At 45.3% G+C, this 19872-nt stretch overlaps 2 protein-coding genes across 2 annotated transcripts in view; one reads left to right on the plus strand and one right to left on the minus strand.

The window, feature by feature from the left end:
• The window catches only part of LOC118570706 (centromere protein J-like), a 28576-nt gene extending 19625 nt beyond the window's left edge, over window positions 1–8951 (plus strand). The window contains exons 9-10 of the mRNA XM_036169364.1: window positions 7332–7449; window positions 8762–8951. Coding sequence (XP_036025257.1) covers window positions 7332–7449; window positions 8762–8951 — 308 coding nt within the window. The remainder of the gene's footprint in view (window positions 1–7331; window positions 7450–8761) is intronic.
• Window positions 8952–17712: 8761 nt separating this feature from the next.
• Ttll2 (tubulin tyrosine ligase like 2) lies at window positions 17713–19506 on the minus strand. The gene is made up of 2 exons (XM_036168664.1): window positions 19432–19506; window positions 17713–19266 (listed from the first exon to the last, which is right to left on the minus strand). Exons 1-2 carry the CDS (start codon window positions 19504–19506, stop codon window positions 17713–17715), a joined length of 1629 nt encoding a protein of 542 aa, XP_036024557.1.
• Between the last annotated feature and the right edge of the window lie 366 nt (window positions 19507–19872).

Consider the following 19872-nt stretch of genomic DNA (forward strand, 5'->3'; position numbering starts at 1 on the left):
TTAACTTACCTTTTTGAATCAAATCAGAGATCTTTTCTATATAAGTCTTTAATTTCTTATTTGGTTTACGTGGTAGGAATATCCATTCCATTATAATATCTTCCCTCTGCATCAAAATACCTGTGGGGGAATGTCTGGAAGGGAATATGACAAGAATGCATTTAAGTTCTGGATCCACATGATCCACATGTGCTTCTCGAATTGTCTTTTCTACAGAGCCAATTCCTTCTCAGCTTTGGCTGATAATTCTCTTGGACTATTTAATTCTTTGTCCCCTTCTAGAATATTAGCCAAATTTTGTAGTCCTTCTTTGGGTATTCCCATGATACCCAATAAGTTGGAAATGCTTCCTAAGAACTTTTGAAAATCATTAAGAGTCTTCAATCAATCTCTCCTCAGTTGTACCTTTTGGGGTCTAATTTTTTGTAACTCTATCTTATATCCTAAGTAATTAATAGAATCTCCTCTTTGTATTTTTTCAGGAGCAATTTGCAGTCCCCAGCTAGGCAAAACTTTTTTTACTTCTTCAAACATGCTTTCTAATGTGTCTAACTTTGGATCAGCTAATAGGATATCATCCATATAGTGATTAAATTATGGATTGTGGAAACTTTACACGAATTATCTCCAATGGTTTTTGCACAAAGTATTGGCATAAGGTAGGGCTGTTTAACATTCCCTGTGGGAGGACCTTCCATTGATATCTCTTGACTGGCTGAGAATTGTTATAATTAGGAACTGTGAAGGCAAATTTATCTCTATCATTTTCTTGTAAGAGTATGGTAAAGAAACAGTCTTTTAAGTCAATTAATATTTTAGGCCATTCTTTGGGTAGCAGAGAGGGCAAGGGCATCCCAGTCTGTAGGGAGCCCATTGGCTGAATTACTTGATTAATAGCTCTCAGATCTGTCAGCATTCTCCAATTACCAGACTTTTTTAAATAACAAATACAGGAGAATTCCAAGGTCTGATAGATTCTTCAATGTTTTGAGCATTTAACTGCTCTTGAACCAGCTGTTCTAAAGCTTGTAGCTTCTCTTTTGTCAAAGGCCACTGTCCAACCCAGACAGGTTTATTAGTTAGCCATTTTAAAGGTAAGGCAGTTGGTACTTCTGAGAGTTCAACAGCAGTTGTGCTCTGTTTGTGTACAGCCTGAATGGTTGGTGACTGGTTTTTTTTTTTTTATTTTTATATAGCATATTATGATATTATTCCTAGAAACATGCATTGGCCTGTATTCCTTTTCTGAGAGTTAGGATTTTTAATCTGGGTGTTCCACTGTTGTAACAGATCTCGGCCCCATAGATTTACTGCTACATTTGCTACATATGGCTTCAGCCTTCCTCTCTGTCCTTCTGGCCCTTTGCATTCAACCCATCTCAAACTCTGTTTTATCTGAAATAGGGTACCAATTCCTAAAAGTTGGACATCTACCTCTTGAAGAGGCCAATTCAGATGCTGTGATTTTGGTGTAATTATAGTCACAGCCTCATCTGTGTCTACCTGGCCCTCCAGAACCAAGCCATTAATTCGAATTCTAAGCTTTGGTCTTTGTTCATTTATGGAAGTCTGCCAAAATATTTGTTTTATTGTGTTCTTTGTAAACTGTGACTCATCTATTAGAGCTATGTTATCATCCATTGCAGTATTGGTTTTTACATTAGGCATTGGTTTATTCAGTTGTCCTGGAGAGGAATTTCTTCCACAGTGGCTGGGGCCTGCAAGAGGCCCTCTGAGGTGTTTCCCACCAGCAAAGGGTTGCCTCGTATATCTATTTTTGATCTGTACTCACTGGTCCAATGTCGGCCTTTGCCATATCTTCTACATAATCCAGGAGGTGGTTGGGGTCTCCTGTTTAGGCTATTCCTAGAAGGAGTGTTACTTCTAGGATTACCCCATGTACAGTTTTTACTTATATGACCTGGTGTACCACATTTAAAACATTTGGTACCACGGGGCCTTCTTTCACCTCTGGGATTTGTCTCTCCTATCCAAGCCTCATTACTGTAGTTAAGAGATTCAACACCATTAGTATACTGAATCCATTCTTCCAAAGGAGCTGATCTCATCTTTAATGGTGTAAGTATTCTTTTGCATTCTGCATTAGCATTGTTGAACACCAAGGACCCAGTTAATACTTTTCTTAATTCTTTATCTGATACAGCTTTTGTTATAGCTGTGTTCAGCCTTCGTAAAAAATCAGTGAAGGCTTCATGTGGTCCCTGAAATATCTTTGTGTATATCTCAGTTGGTTTTCCAGGTTCTGGAATCTTTTCCCAAGCATTTAGAGCTGCTGTACGGCATAGGGATATTGTATGCTCATCATAAGTGGCTTGTACATTCCTGTCAGCAAAACATCCTTCACCAAGTATTTGATCTTGGGAGATCACAAAACCTGTGAGTTTACCTTGTTGTTCTAAATTTCTTTCCTCTTCTCTCAACCAGCTTTTCCATTGTAACTGCTGGCTATATTCTAGAATAGCTGAAATTAACTGATGCCAGTCATCTGGAATGATTCTATGTGAGGTAGACCACGAACTTAACATCTGTTTTACATATGTGGAGTGTATCCCATATGTAACTACTGCTTCCTTTATATTTTTAAAGTCCCTTGTTGAAATTGGTTGTAATGTATATGTCGTATATGGCTTGGGGTATGTGTCATCTGTTGGCTTCTCATGGATGATAACAGGATAAGCCATTGTATGAGAGCCATTTGGAGATGTTACAACCTGTATGGTCTTGCCCTTCTGCTTATTAGGTCCCTTGCCCTGTTTATTGAGAGTTTCCTCCAGGGCTTGTAAAGGAGCACCTAGGGTCTGTTCCAGGGAGTAAACCTCCTCTCTTGTAAGGGATTCCAGATTTCTCATGGAATCATGGAAGTTTTTATGTTCTTCTGAAACACATTGAAATCCATGGACCTTATCTTATTAATTAATGATAATTTTTCTACCTTATATAGTGTCTGAGTAGCTACAACTTCACTCTGGAGAGCTGGTGTTCTATCCATTAAATATTCATATTTATTATCAATAAAATCAAGTTTGGGTACAAGCCTATTTTGTAAATTCTGGTTAGCAGATTCCAGAGAGAGAATATTTTTATGTAAGTCCTGGTCAGCAGATTCCAGAGACAGAATCTTTTTCTGTAAGCCTTCATTGCTATCTTTTAAAGCCTGTAAATCCTGGTTAGCAGATTCCAGAAAGAGAATCTTTTTCTGTAAGCCTTCATTGCTATCTTTTAAAGCCTGTATCAGTCCCAATAATGACTCATCTTTGTTCTTATTATTAAACCAGTGTTTGAACACTGAATTATTACAATGAATGCCAAAATGGTACAGGCCAGATATGCCTTAGGGAGGTCGTATATTTCCAGGAAAATGTCATTCATCATACAGGCAAAAAGGTTTTCAAATTTTTGTGAGGTAATGTCAGCCATATTACAAGAATTACTCAAAATCTGTTAGTCAGTTTTAAGGTATAAAATTATCAAGTATTTTTACTTGAAATAAGCTTACCTTTCTGTGGTTTTGGGGGGTGTAGTAGCACTTTTCAGCCAGCAGGAGGCGTTGGTATAGCTCCAAAGCAGGGCCTGCTGGTGACCTTGACTGGTGGCAGCTGAAGGAGCCAAGATGGTGGGGAACCGGCACTCGGAGGAGTGGGAAGGCCTCACTTACAGTGGGTTTTTGCTGGTCTAGGGGCTAAGCTAACTTTGCAGGTGGGATTAGGTACCCGCCAGCCAGGAGGAGGCTGAGGGAGGGAGCCGCCTGGGCCTTTGGAATTTGCCCTACGTGAGCACCAGATATTGGTGAAATTATTAAAGCCACTCCACGTAGTTAAAAGGGCGGCTTATTTTGTGGGGTAACTTACAAATGACGGGATAGGTTGCAGGGTTTGGGAAAGGTATGGAGCAATCTGGCCGTGTTCTCTGGAGAACTCTGCTCAGTCTACCTCCAGCGTCCAGGGTCCCTGAACCAAGAGAAGCCTCTCCTCTTGATCCTGGGTCTTCAGCTTCCTCCCTCAGCCCCGCCTTGTGGGCGTGACCATTACTGAAGCCTCAGTGGGAGTTGGAACTTCCAGGCCAAGGCTGGAATGGCTACCCACTACAGGGTGTCCTGGATTTTGTCTGGCACTTTTGTATTATTAAATTCAAAGATGTCCTCACTTATTTCTGCAAACATTGCCTGACTTCCATCCCTTGTCTTCCTAACCCTCCAATCACAGGCATAACATGCCACCAATGGCCCTCTTATCTCTGAACATGTTGTGTTTCCTTTTATACTCATTACATTCAGATAAATTTGTGGTGGTATTGTGTTCCCTGAAATATTGTGCACCCTAATAAACTTATCTGGGGTCAGAGACAGAACAGCCACAATATTAAACATAGAGGATAGGCAGTGGTAGCACATGCCTTTAATCCTAGAATTCCAGAAGCAGAAATCCATCTGTTTAAAGATACAGCCAAGAACAGTGACTCACACCTTTAATCCCAGAAAGCAAGCCTTTAATCCCAGGGAGTGATGGCAGAATGCAGAAAGATATATAAGGCGTGAGGACCAGAACCTAGAAGCTTTTGGCTGGTTAAGCTTTCAAGCTGTTAGCAGCAGCTCAGCTGAGATCCATTCTGGATGAGGACTCAGAGGCTTCCAGTCTGAGGAAACAGGATCAGCTGAAGAACTGGCAAGGTGAGGTAGCTGTGGCTTGTTCTGCTTCTCTGATCTTCCAGCATTCACCCCAATACCTGGCCTCTGGTTTGGTTTTATTAACAAGACTCTTTAAGATTCATGCTACATAAATTCTTTAGAACTGCCCTCTTGTTCACCATTTTCCTCTTTAACTAAATCTCACGTGTTCTTTATTGTCCTTCTTTGTTTGATGATGCTCTTCATGTCCTTCTGGTCCTTCTCAGGTCTATCTAGTGTGCAGGCTAATACCACCCTTCTCTCATTTTCTTCTCCTTCCCCCTGAATTCTCAAGTTACTTTACATACATTTGCCTCACCATCTTGTTCTGGTGACAGCCTGACCCAGACATGGAACTCAGTGTGGGGCTAGTCATGGCTAAGCCCTAGTGGTGCTATGTCCCCTCGCTTTTCCAGTTTGTCCTGTGGGGACAGATTTGGTGGCATTCCCAGGGAGCCCATGCTGGAGCTGCCCTTCCAGAAAGTCTGCTCATTTCTGCCAGGTGCCCAGGCACCACAGCCTGAGATCACTTCATGGCAGTTTCTTAGACAGAGTATCCCAGATGCGGCAGGTAGCTGGACTACACATGCTGCGCCTACTTCAGGGCTGTAGCTGCCCTTCTCTCGAGGGAACTCAGAGAAGGTAGGAACGTTCCTTGGTGATCAGCACTTGACACCAGGTAGCTTGCTTTTGTTGTTGTTTGGGGGTTTTGTTTTTTGTTTCTGGTTCAGTCTTCTTTGAGATTGTCACTTTGAACCTAGACTTGGGCCCAATTTCTTTACACAGACTTTGTGTGCTGTATCAATATAGCTACAAAGCCAAGCCTCTGGGGCACAATGATCAACAAACACCAGAGCATCAGAAGCATCCGTTCTGATCTGGTGTTCAGTGACTTCTGAGATCTGGGTCCCTTCCCATGCTACTGGGTATTGATCTGAAACAGGTTTTTTGTTATCTTAGTTTTGCATTAGTGGGAAGGTTCATAAACCATGATTTAGGACAATGCCAGGACAGAGTGAATCCATTGTTGATATGGCTGCTGTCACAGCTGTGTGGAGCCTGGGCCTGCCACGGTACCACTGAGTCTGGCTGACACGTCTTTCTTTGTCTTAATATTTCAGCCAATGCTATTGTAGTCTTGGCACCATCACTGAGGTGTTTACAGGCTGGTGGGCACAGAAGTGGGCAGGAGAGCAATACACTTAGCATTGAAAAATCACACTTGCTTGTACACAAATGCTCTATGGGGTGGTTGGTGGATGTTAGCCAGGTCTGGTGAAAAAAAAAAAAGGATTTGATAGACATATCTGTTCTTTGAATCTTGGCTGCTCTGTATGGAATGTCTCTAACATATCACATAACTGTATAGCAGGGGTTCTGAGTTCCGTCACTGCCCTTACCTATGGTTCCTGTCTCTAGAACATCCTCCTGTGACAATTCAAAAACAAGGTGAAATGAACACCACAGTCTCCCCTCTTGCCATTTTTCAGGTGAACCCATGTGTCTATGTGTTTGAGGAAGTTCAGCAAAGACCATTTTGCACTGATTCTGCACCAGCCAGCCAGGGGATTCTGAGATTCTCAAGCTATTGAGTCAAAGAGAATCCCTCCTTCCCCCGGGCATTGTACCAGCACTTCACTTAGCGTGTTCGATTTTTATGCTAACAAGTATTTGCTGCACTGAGTTCTTTGGGTGTCAGATTCCACACCACAGTCTTTTTCCTAAGTATACTTCATGTCCCCTTTTCATCTGCCAGCAACTGCCAGCCATTGACCAACACATGTGCCTGAAGCACAGGGACATGAGAAGAACACATGGAAACCAATCAATGACATTTTCACTTGTGAGCTTTTCTGTTTTCCACAAACGCACACGGAAAAGCACAACTCTACACCGTGCTCAGGCACGGTTGCCAGCCCCGGCTTGTGTACCAGCTCAGGTGCAGTAGCACTCCAGCATGCTGCACAGTGGGGAACGGTCTCTGCATGAGGCTGACGTCATTGTGATTGCTGATGGTCTAGTTGCCTTTGGAAGTCGGTATGGGACAGCAAAAGCATTTCTAAGAGTGTCTTGGCTACTATTTCACTGCTGCAGCCAGATAGCTGACCAAAAGCAACGAGGGGCAGGGAGAACTTATTTTGGTTCATAGTTCAGAGAAATAGAGTCTAATGTATTGGGAAAGGTGTGACGGTAGAGTGTGAGGTGGCTGGTCACCTTACAGCCTGGAAGAGAAATGTGCTTCTAGAACCTCCTTTTTCCCTTTTTAATTCTGTCTGGGACTGCAGTGCATGGTGCTGCCTGGCACCAACCAGTGAAGGATTTCACCACAAATTCACAGCCAGAAAAATTTCAGACTTTGAAACTTGAATTCAATTTCTATCAAAGGTGAATACTTTTTCATCATGACCAAGTCAGAAAATCCACCAACTGTTATGCACTAAAGACTGTCTACACGATGGCCAAACCTTCCTTACCTAAAATTGGATCAACAGGGCCATCAGGTGCTATGTCTGCCAATCCTGACCACAAACTCCTCTGATGAGAAAATGATCTTTCTCGTTAGTATTTTAATATAGATCACTTAGAAACAACACAGTTTCCAAATGCATTCAGTATAACCCATCCTTTAAACAAATGTATTCTGCAGAAAAGTTCTACCCAGATGGCTCCAAGGAAACCGTGTTTCCTGATGGGACCGTGAAGCAGCTTAAGGATGGATGTGAGCAAACTGTGTTTCCTGATGGGACATACGTGACAGTGAAAAGGTCAGTACCCCACCACACTGTGTGAACAAGACTCCAGCCCTGGGCTTTGTGTTCTGTCATGTATCTGTAGTCATTTACATGTTTGCAAAAGTTCAAGCATTCATTGAAATGTAACAACAGTGGCCTGATAGATGGCTCAGTTAAGACCTGGCTGCTCTTGGAAAGGACATAGGGTCAGTTCCCAGCACCCACATGACAGCTCACAGATACCTGTAACTCCAGTTCCAGGGGACCTGATGGCCTCCCATGACTCCCATAGGCACTAGGTACTCATGTAGTTTGCAGATATACATTCAGACAAACACTTATACGTATACAAATAAATACTTAAAAAAAAAACAAAACTATGACATCAGAAAATATTGTCATTGGGCCTACAAGAAATTTTGTGCACTCAGAATCTCTTTATAGAAAATATGAGCTTAGACATAGAATTTTGGGGGCAGTCTTGTGTCCCCAAATTATGCTTAGTGATTGCCTTCAGGCACAAAGGTGGCCCCACAGTTTACGTCATCAACTAATGTCATAGTTACCTAGGTTGGCGTCACAATAATCTCTCTCTGTACTTCTCTGGATGTGCCACTGCTGCTAGCTAACACATGTCTCAGGATGTCTCACTGCTGTTAGGTGACACATGTCGATGTTCAGGTGACTGAAGCTGGCCCACCTTGAGTGTAGTCTTTAGCCTCCTCCTCTTGAAAGCCATGTTGTGTCGAAGTGTGAATCTATCGCAGCATGTGTAAGCATCTCTGATGCAACAAGAATGTGCCACGTCACTGTCTCAGGGCTGGTGTGTGCAGACAGTGAGGTCCACAGGGGTCACATCTGTCCAACAAGAGTTCAATAAACTCACCTTAGACGTGACTGACTATGGTATGGCCTTGGCATGTTTCCTCCGTGACCTCAACCTCCTCGGGTCCTCCAGTGTGCCCCAGTCTTCCCCTATCTAGAGCTTCTAGGACTCTCCTGGTGGTGTCAGCACAGGGCGTAGCACCCAGAATGCTTTCTCTTGCATTCGTCATGGCGTGAGTGTCCTGCTGCCTCCACTCACCACAGCTCAGATTGTGAGCTCGGGTCTCTGGGTCCATATCTTCTACTCCCACTCCCTCACCCTCCACCTTCCCGAGCTCAGGCAGCCCAGGCCTCCTCTGTCTCTTAAACCTCAAACGCCTTCTCTCCTCTTTCCTCGGGAAGCCTCGACTCCCTCCCCTCAGGACAGACCGGGCCAGGGGCGGGCATGGATATCTAGGTGGTGTTGTGGTATCCCTCATTCCCAGTTCCTGCACACGCATATCGTGTTTCTGTTCTACAGGAATGGAGACAAAATCATCATGTTCAGCAATGGACAGAAAGAGATCCACACAGCCAGGTTCAAGCGGAGGGAGTTCCCGGACGGCAGCACGAAGACTGTGTACTGCAATGGCTGCCAGGAGACCAAGTATGCCTCAGGGAGGGTCAGGGTCAAAGACGAGATGGGAACTGTCATCCTGGACTGGAAGTAGAGCATCCACCAGACTCAGTGTCGGGCACTAGGCTCCAGTGACAGTTCTGAGCAAAACAGACAAAGCAACTCACAATGGTAGAGCCCCCGACAGTCCTAGAGATCGCCCATCCACCCATCAGGAGAAGAGAGGCACCTAAAAATTATAATGAAGGAGACCATCTAGCCACCATCTGGGGAAAGAGGTCAGAGAAGCAGTAGCCAGGAACGAGGCTTCCAGACTGTGTCTTCTGACAGCCTGGGCCTGGAGCAGAAGATAAAAGGGAAGCAGTCTGCGTACTGCCTTCTAACTCCTAAGAGCAGCCATTAACAACAGCCAGCCAATGGCTACCTGCTGTCTACTTCTAGCCCTCTTCAGACTCCTCATAAGTGGGATCCTGGGGGGTGTATTTTCACTGGCGCTTGGTGTATTAATAGACATGATTTAACCACCTTAAAGTGTCTAGACAGAGCCTCATGTAGCATTCTATCCCATAAATCTGAATAATTATGATCTGTCAATCAACAAGGACATGAGTAAAAACACAGAAACATACCTGGACCACGCCTCCTCCTTGTTCCTATGAGTCTGCCTGCTGTCCCCTCATTTTGTGGGAGCACTCTGCTGTGCCCTAGGCAAGAGGGGTTTCTCCCTAGCTGGTAGGTGGCTACTGAGTCTCAATAGACCACCCCTTCCAACCCTTGCACGGGTCTGGGCTTGAGGCTGCATACCCACTGTAGAGGGCCTTCTCTTCTGATGAGGGGTTCTAAGAATGTGGGTTTTTTCTGTGTCTGCGACATTGCTGCAGGGTGAGTAAATGAAGAAAGCACTTGCTGCACACTAGCAGACTGTGCCCCGTGGGTGTCTTGGGAAGCAGGGAGAGGAATGACCGGCAGCAGCACTTCCATCCCCCCACCCCCACCCCCGCTTGCCCTAGCTTACCTTTTGAAGTCAACGATAAGAAGGTCCAAAGGGCAGGTGCACTTGCCTTCTTGGTGGCAGAGAATCTGCAAGGTAGAAGAAAGATCTCTTCATACAGCCATCCCACAGTTGTACCAGGCTTTGGAATAGACAATAAGACACAATTGTTTCCTTCAATGTCCTGTGCACTAGCGTCTTACATGCCTTGTTCAGGGTCTTTGCAGCTAGGGTCCGCCTCACCACAGTGAGCTGTTAAATCCTCATTGCCTGTATAAGCCCGGATGCTCTGTAATGTCTCGTCCTGTTGGCCTCTGCATAGGATTCAGTTAGTAAGCAGCTGATGATACCCCTTAAATTCTTTTGAAGATTGATAAGGCATGCAAGAAACAGAGCTCAGAGAAGCATGACTTCCACAGCCCTGTCCAGACTGTGTCTTCTGCTTTCACAAAGCTGCATGTGCCTATAGCAAGAGGCCACAGTGTGAGTCAGGCTGCCGGAACTTTCATGCTCAGCTTGGGTCAAGTCTAGGCAAAATAAGGGAATGGAGCTGCAGAGGACAGAACAGAAATTTAGAGTTCTGGACATGTGGGCTGAAGTTTCAGGTGATTTGATTTACCTCCTCTCCAGGTACCCTCCCATTGACCCCTTGTGAACTTGACACACAGACATCATTCTTTAAGCCATAACCTTTCCTTTCTGGTCCATCCCCCAAGACCACACATGAACATCAACATCACAATATAAAAACTTTATTAATCTTAAAAGTTCCAAATTGAGGGGCTGGAGAGATGGCTCAGAGGTTAAGAGCGCTGGCTGCTCTTCCCGAGGTCCTGAGTTCAATTCCCAGCAACCACATGGTGGCTCACAACCATCTGTAATAAGATCTGGTGCCCTCTTCTGGTCATACATGCTGTATACATAATAAATACATAAATCTTTTTAAAAAAGTCCCAAATTGAAACACTTTAAAATTCAATCTCTTTTAAAAATTCAAAGATTTGTAAGTATTTTAAACCCTAAAATCTTTTTTAAAACCAGCCTCTCAACTGTGAGATCTTGTAAAAATCAAAAATAAGTTAAGTATTCCCTAACTTCAAGAGGGAAGAGCCAAGGCACAGTCACAATCTGAACTAAACAAAACCAAACTCGAACAGTGTAAATAACTAGCTCAATGTCCAATGTGTAGGATCCACTCACAATCTTCTGGGCTCCTCCAAAGGGCTTGGGTCACTTCTCTGGCCCTGCCTCCTGCAGCACACACATCTGTCTTCTAGGCTCCAGCTGGCTCCACTCCACTGCTGCTGCTGTTCTTGGTGGTCACCCCATGGTACTGGCATCTCCAAAACGCTGGGGTCTCTGATGCAACTGGGATGTGCTTTCACCAATAACCTCCCAAAGGCTCTCTTCATGGTGCCACACCTCAACTCTTTTCCATGACCCCTTCACGCCTTCAAAACCAAGTACCACCTGGGCGACTCTTACATTACAAAGTTCAGATGCCAGCTCAAGGTACAACCTCGGCCACTTCTGGAACAGAGCCTTGTGTGCTGACTCTCAGGAAAAAGTTCCCAGAATATTTTACCTCGCTGATGCTGGTCTATTCTCAATCACTGCTAATTTTTCAGCTTTAGATGACCAGCGTCAAGTATCCCAGCAAAGCAAAAGCTTCCTTTTAGTAGTTCTGGTATCTTGTTAACAGCTGACTGTAGTTCTGGTCCAGAACTACAGAACCTTAATTCAAAATAACAAACGGCCCTGAGAGAGTCTTTAAACTCCCTCTGAAACTTCACCAGCCAGGCCTCCGTTGCATTGCTCTCCATTCTTACCTCCCAAGGTCCTACAGAGCAGCTCACCAAGCTCTCAGTGCTGAATGGCGTTTCTAGTCCAAAGTTCCAAACTCATTCCACACTCTTCTCCAAAACACGATCAGGTCTGTCACAGCAATACCTCCTGGTGCCAACTTGTCTTAGTCAGGATTCTATGGCTGTGATGAAACACCATGACCAAAAAGCAAGTTGGGAGGAAAGAGTTTATTTGGCTTATACTTCTGCATCTGTTCATCATCAAAGGAAGTCAGGACAGGAACTCAAACAAGGCAGGAACCTGGAGGCAGGAGCTGATGCAGAGGCCATGGAGGGGTGCTGGCTTGCTCCCCAGGGTTTGCTCAGCCTGCTTTCTTACAGAACCCAGGACCACAAGCCCAGGGATGCCCTCACCCACAATGGGCTGGGCCTTCCCCATCAATCACTAATCAAGAAAATGCCTTACAGACAGATCTTACGGAGGTATTTCCTCAGTTGACGTCTCCTCCTTCCAGATAACTCTAGCTTGCGTCAAGTTGACATCAAACTCTCCAGGACACCAGCTTAGTGCCCTGTCGGGGCAGTAGGCAGGCCTTGGAGCCAGGGTCTTGGATATTGATTCAGAGAGCCTGTAGCTAGGAGGAGATAGCTGTGGGGGCCACCACTCAGAGTGCATTGGTAGCACACCTGGATGTGCACTGTTTCAGCCATGGGAGAGCATCTTGTTTCCAAGGCTACAACTGGAGGGTGGACCAGTGTGCTGTCTGCCAGCGTGTGTGCTGTCAGCTAGTTGGGACTTGCCCCCACTCCACCAGTTATTGACAGGATGAGGAGAGAACACTGGCTGACAAAGAGTTGAAGAACATTCTGGAGAAAAAAATACTTAAGAGATACTGGAGACTTCTCAAGCTGCTTGCTACCTTGTCCCCCAACCCCACGGTACCTGGACCCAAATACAGCTCTTAGAACAATGTCTGAATCCCCACCCCTGGGAACTGCCAATTTACCATCCTGCCTTGATCTCACCATGCAGTCAGTATTCAGGGCCCAGGAATATAGAACTATTTCTAATGTCAGTGTGGCCATGCTTTATGGACAGTATCTCCTGAACTCAAGTTTTTCATTTGGGCCAAAGTGTAGTTCCATCGTAGCCACCTTAATCTACCAGCAATGCCTGCTAACTGCCACCACCTCTCTTCAAGCCCGAAACCTGGAGACAGCTGGGACTGTAAAAGAGCCTGAGCCCAGAATGGGTTCAGGACAGAAGCCACAGAAAGTAAAAAGGTTCCCCTGCTGGGTAAATGGAGAGAGAGAAAGAGAGGGGGGTAATAAAAGAAAGAAGGAAAGAAAGAGAGAGAGAGAGAGAGAGAGAGAGAGAGAGAGAGAGAGAGAGAGAGAGAAAGAAAGAAAAGATAATTGTGGCATGGCTTTGGCTGTTTTAATCCCTCAGTTCCTAAATTCATGGATAAGAACTGAGTGGTTGCCATGCCAGCTTTTCAGTACTAGAGTAGTCTGAATCTGAGCAAATGTTACCTTCATATACTATGTTAGTGTTTAGTATTCTTTCTACTCAAAGTGCTCCCCTGCCGTCTCCTCTGCCACATCTAGCTGTGTTAAAGCCCTCAGCTTTCCCTTGCCTGGAATGTTCATTTCCCCTTCTGAAGGATGGCTTTGCTGAGGACAGAAATCTTGCTGCATTGATCTTTTAGCTCTTTGAACATGGCTCTTCCCAGTCTTCTAAGCATCCTACTGGGAGCACCCTGGGAGCTCCCCTATCTGCAATACGTGCTTTCTTGCTGCTTTTACGACTCTGTCTTTTTATTTCTACCATTTGATTATCTTGTATCTCGGAGCATTCTCCCATTATTGATATTGTGGGCCACAGCAAATCCTCCCTCCCTTCCACTGCTTCTGTGACACGTAAGTCAAGCATGGGGTGCCCCACCCCCAAAGCTAATGCATTCCCACACAGGCATCGCTTCTCTTTTTGGTGCTACTGTAAGCCAAACATTCCTGTTTGATGATGTCACAGGGATCCCCGCTTCGCCCACTGCTTCTCAGTCTTTTTTCATTTTATTTCTCTAACTGGAAATTCCAGTGGCCCTATCTTAGGACTTACTGGTCTTTCTCCTGCATAATCATATATACTACTGAATTTTCATGTAGATGCATTCCTTGGCTTCAGGACTTATGTCTGGTTCTTTGCAATGGTTCATATTATAATATTTAACTTCTAATTTATCTACTACTTTCTTAATCCCATCTGTTGACTATGGTTTCTTGTTATCTGCTATAGCTCGTTAGACTATTGAGTTTGAAGGAGTTAACTTCTCCCTTCAGTTCTCACACACTGGTGTTAGGCATTTGGTCTCAGGTTAAATCTAGGTAGATGGAATTGTTTCCAGGTGCAGGGTTATGTGCATATGGTTAGGTCTGGGTCACATGGCTGCTGTTGGGTCTATAGTAGAGACTGCTGTTTGCAGACTTGTTATGAAGAGCTCTGGTGACTCTGAGTTCTGTTTGGCCACAGGATAGATTGAACTATCTTTGGGACCATGGTCTATGGGGCTGTCACTAAAATAAGGACCATTCTATGACACCAAGATGGTGAGTGACGGACAGGCAAACGTTCAAGTGGCTCCTGGGCTGACATGCCTGCTTTCAGCTAGTTGAGAAGGGCTGAAGCCAATTTATAAAAACATTCTAAGACTCCCAGGATAATAAAGTGAGAAGTTAAAAAGAGGAGGCACAGCTGCTCCTCGGCTTGAAAGGGAAGCTGGGACTGGAATCTTGGGCTGTTAACAGAGCTTTGAAACAGAGATTGACAAGCCTGTCCAGGGACTCAAGATGGTGTGTCTCCTGACAAACCCCTGGGTAGCCAGCGGGAATTAGAACTAAGGCTCCACGGTCCATGTCAGCAAACCCAACCTGGGGCCCCTGGGTGATGAGAGTCTGTACTGTTCTTTGTGTAGGACTGTCCCTAGGACACCACAGAGGGGCTGGAGTGGAGCTGCAGGGCTCCTTCAGAGTCTGTGGGGGGATGGAGCCTGCAGACCTGTCCCAGAAGCACAGAGATTCATCTCTCGTCAGTTGTCTGTGCTGTCAGAATTGTTCCCAAGACAGGCTGCATCCAACACAGCCAAGCCAGGGCCCCTTCAACACCTGCTGTGAGGCGGAGTTTTACAGGCCTGTTGGTTACGTGGGTCTTCTCCGGGTCCTCCTGTGAGCTGGTCTGCCTTCAGAAGCACCAGTGGGCACGATCCTTGTAGACTCCAGGTAGTGGTGATGGCAGCAGGCTCGTGTCCAGACAGAGCTACAGATTTTGTGAAATGGGGCTTTTGGGGGGCCTGGAGTGAGCTACAGTCAGTAGGTCTGTCTTCTGAGTATGGGGTCTTTGCTGTCACAGCAGTCCTCCTGAGTCTTGGGTCTGACAATGTCTTACAAGCTCCCATGTGAATGCCAGGGTCCCTCAAAAGTAATTTTGTCCACAGATGTTTGAAGAATTTTTGTTGGGGGGGGGGGTTATAAGCAGGGACCTCTTTATTCTGTTACCCTAATACATATAACATAAGCACTACCCTTGGCACATTCACAAAGCCATGTGGTTATCACAGCTGGAGTGTTTCCATCACCCAAAAGGAACACCACCACCCCACTGCCCCTTGGCCCTGGGAACTCACTGTCTGTGTGATGATTAACGTTGTGTCAACTTGAAAGAGTCAAGGAAACATCCCTCTGGGTAGCATTTTGCACACGGTCTGATTTAGGATTCAGGATCTATAAACAATTGGGTTTTCTGTAATTCACTGCACTCTAAATGACTTTATGCTGATGACGTGTGTGTGTGTGTGTGTGTGTGTGTGTGTGTGTGTGTGTGTGTGTGTGCGTGTACATACACTTAAACATGTGTGTAGAGGTCAGAGATCAACCTCAAAGTGTTGTTCCTCAGGAAGTGACCACCTTAAACCCTGTTTTTTGAGACAGGCTCTCTTGAACTGAGACCTGGAGCTCACTGACTCTGCTTGGCTGGCTGGCCAGGGACCCCTGTGTCTGCCTGCATAAGCCTCCCCAGCACTGGAATTACAAGCATGTGCCACTACATCTGGCTTCTTGAGTGGGTGCTGGGGATTAGATGTAGGTTCTCAGTGAGCCATCTTTCCAGCTCCCCAAAAATAATTTTGACAAACAATGGCTGATTAAAAATAAAACATGATTCCTGGCATTTTTATACTATTTTAGCTAGGAAATCCCTTTACATGTTATAATATTCCTCACATTTTCTTCCTGTTACAAAGAATAGGCAGTTTGATTATGATACTGGGTAGCGTGTCTCTGAATTAAGAGGTGGCCACTGATATACCGCCAAGAGATCTGAGAAACCTAACACATGACAGAGTAATGTGGTCAGGGTTTGATGGGGCCATCCTGGTGGGGCCTCTATGTGTCTGTTCACACATCTGTGCCCAGTAACAATGCTGTGTGCTAAAGGCACAAACGATATTGGGGCTTTTGGGAGAGCCTGCTCCAAGACTGCCTCCAGGGTATGCAAAAAATAAAATAAAAAATCCACAAATGCAGTAAGGCTAGACTTTTCTGAGGGGTAAATAAGGCAACACACACTTTCTGATGATAACTTTCTGTTTTACTTCATCTTAAAAAATCTTTCTGAAAATCTCTGTCTCCACACAGCTACATTCTTAGCATGCATATACATATTTCTCTTTACATACATACATCTCTCTCCTGCACATCTCTACACACAGTTACATCTCTCTTCTATACAACTTCATCTACCTTGTCTCCACACAGGTACATCTCTCTCCACACAGCCGCATCTCTTCCTTCACACCTCTCTCTCCCTCTCTCATGGCTACTTCTCTTTCTTCACACTTCTTCCTCTACAGCAAAGACTCTGGACAGATTTGAGTCACATGGCATTTCTTGAGTAAACAAGCCATTCCCATCACACAGTTTCTCTTAGGCTAGGGATGTCACACTGACTGGCCAGTAATACTTGGCCATGCGCATAGCCTGAGAGACATCCCAGAGAGTGACATTGGAACCCAGGACCTAAGCAATAAACAGTTAGTTGACTGAACCTTGAGTGGCTAGGAGTATGTGCAGAAAGCCAATTGCTGCAGGGAGTTTATGTCTTAATGTTATCAGCCTGACTTTGGTTCAACAAACAGACATCTGGGAACTTGTCCTTGTCAATTATCTCCAGGGGCAACTAAGTCTATTTTGGATTTACTCCAAGGTCTTAGCTAAATGTGTGAAAAGATGTCTTTGTAGCTGAGAATACAGTTATTTTCCTATGTCAGAGTATGAAAAATATCCTGGCATTATTTCTATTCATCAGAATTACACAGATTAAGCAGAAATCATCTTCCTGACCATCCACAACTATATGTGTGCCCAGTAGATGGAATATATACATGAGATAAACACACAAGCAGTGGGAGAATACCCATAGCTGTTTTTAGGGAAGAAATGTAGTGACACATGGGAAAAATTACAGACAGAAGCAACTGGTTTTCAGAGTCTATGGTCCTGTAGGTCTTGCTTGATAGGGTTACTCCATCAGAGAGTCATTCATCTAATGGGTTGACACCTGAACTATCAATTGCCATCTACTGTATATTTCCATGGCCTCTGGCAGCACATAAAAAGAGCTTGGCCTATATCATCTCCTCTGGGGTAGAAATCCTTAGGTTTCAGCTGTGTAGTGGTGGCACATGACTTTAATCCCAGGACTCAGGAAGCAGAGGCAGGTGGATGTCAGAGTTCATAGGATAATCTGGTCTACAGAGTGAGTTCCAGGACATCCAGGGCTACACAAAGAAACTCTGTCTCCAAATAAAAGGAAGGAAGGAAGGAAGGAAGGAAGGAAGGAAGGAAGGAAGGAAGGGAGTGAGGAATAAAAGAAAGAAGGAAGGAAGGAAAGAAGGAAGGAAAGAAAGAAAGAAAGAAAGAAAGAAAGAAAGAAAGAAAAGAAAAGAAACCCTCAGTTTTCAAAAGTTTCACCTCACTTCTTGATTTTAGTTTTTACCACTTGAGAATTATTTATTCATTAGTTTCTGGAGCTCTTGAATTATTCTTTTGACATTTAATCCATTCCTGGAGGCTCCAAAAGTAGCCTCATTGAATGGAAAAATGAGAACAAAGTTGCCTGCATGGTCATCTGGTACATAGCCGGTTTCTGGAAGGATGCCCACGGGCCCCTTCATCCTGTGGGGCTGTGACTGAGCTACAGGTGTATAAGGAGAGAGCGCCTTGCGCGTCGTATGGCAAGCCTTCAGCTTTGGCTTGCTTTGGGCGCCTTCTCTTGTTAGAAGCATGCGCTGCTTGTTCATCATTTCTCTCAGCTGGGAGGTGCGTGTGTGCTTGGGATACACGTTGACGACTCTCTGCACAACAGGGTTGGTTTTACTGCACATCCTGCTTGTAAACCGTATGAGAGACACATAGGGAGGGGAAGCAGGGGCTGTGTAGAGCTCAAGCTGTTTGCCCTTGGGGTTCCCTGGAGAAGCTCTGCTGCACTTTTTCTCCTCCCTTCTTAGGCCGTTTAAGTGAATCAGTTCAATAACATCATGGACAAGACTTCTCTTCACAGAGACATCTGTGGAACAGTCCAGGGACAAAGCAGGGCTGTAGTTGACTTCTAGGAGCCATGGTTTCAGGTTTTCATCAATAAGGATGTCGAACCCGAAAAGCTCAAAGCAGTTGTAGGCAACAGGGACTGACGGAGCCACGGCCAGGACGGTGAGGATCACCATGTGTTTGATCTTCTGCCACAACAGCAGGTCATCCACATCCCCATTCCGAAGGTAAGAGAAGAACCGGCTGAGGGTCCACTTGCAGCCTTGACCCACCACCTCTTTGATCTTCTTATACGAGGCCCCAGATTTGTTAATGCTACTGTTGGTCAGATGGGCGTAAGAGTCTTGCAAATTATGGAGGTCAAACTTTTCAGTGGCAAACCGCACTAACCCTTCCTTGTACACATAAATAGTCAAAGGCTTGAAGCCAGTGATGCAGACGTAGATGCGGAGGTCACACTTGTATCTACCCACAAGTAAAGGGTTGCAGATGTATTTCTGCACGACGTACGTGCCGTTGAAGTTGAGATCTCGAATGTCACTGAAAATGATTATCCCCCTCCCACGTGACAGCTCTGCTGGCTTGCAGATCCAGTAGGTAGGTTTGGTACCCAGCACCTGCTTCTCCTTGAAGTACTCAGCTACAAACTTGGTGTAGTCATTGGGAATGATGAATGTCCGGGGTGTGAACTCATAGAGGGACTCACCATAGAGCCTTCTCATGTATGCCAGGTGCTTGGCCAGGCAGTCCTTCCTAGTGAGTGTGGTTGTCCCTGGGTGGTGGTTCAGTCTCTGCCAGGGCTTGACATTGACGTGCTCTACCATCCGGAAGGAGGATGCCCTCCAGTACAGATTCCAGTCCTCCACATCCTGTTGCTGCTCGTCAAATTGGTCCCACCCACGCTCCAGAAGGACACTCTGTACAACTCTGGGTGTAGTTTCATCCACTCGGAACACCAGCGGCTTCAAGGCGGCCCCAAGGGCTTCCTCTTCCTTCCCCAAAGGCTGTCTTTTCTAAACATTGATGATGCAGGTGGGGTTAAACAACAGCTTCAGATGAGAGATGGCATGGTTCCCTCTGTCCCTCCCTCTAGGCTCCTGCTTCTGTACCCAGGGGCCCTTCCTGCCACCTCTGCAGACAAACCCAGCTCCTCCCAGGTCTGCTATTTCTCTCCTTACCTGTATATTATGTCCCTCTAGTGACAGGTTAAAAATGTTCTCAGTTACACCACCCAAACGCTTGTGAGCATTCATTGTGGCCCTCCCTGTGATCGGCACTGTTGGCATAAAGAGTGACAGCAATCAATAATAATAAATATGAATTTTTATAGATAAGTGAATTTAAACACATTTTTAAAGTTGAGAGATTGAGTCAGTAAAGTGCTTGTCACATAGGCATGAGGGGCTGAGTTTGGATTCTTGACACCCACATAAAAAGCCAAGTACTGGAGTGGAGATTGCTGGCCAGTCAACTTAGTTCTAGGTCTGTGAGAGACACTGTCTCCAACAACAAGGTAGGGACTGATAGAGGAAGACATCCAATATCAGCCTCTGGTGTCCTCACACCCATGAGGGTATGCTCACCTGCACAGCCTGAATGCACACAAACACCCACTCACA

Source organism: Onychomys torridus, chromosome 19 (genome assembly GCF_903995425.1).
Source record: "Onychomys torridus chromosome 19, mOncTor1.1, whole genome shotgun sequence".
NCBI classification, from domain to species: domain Eukaryota; kingdom Metazoa; phylum Chordata; class Mammalia; order Rodentia; family Cricetidae; genus Onychomys; species Onychomys torridus.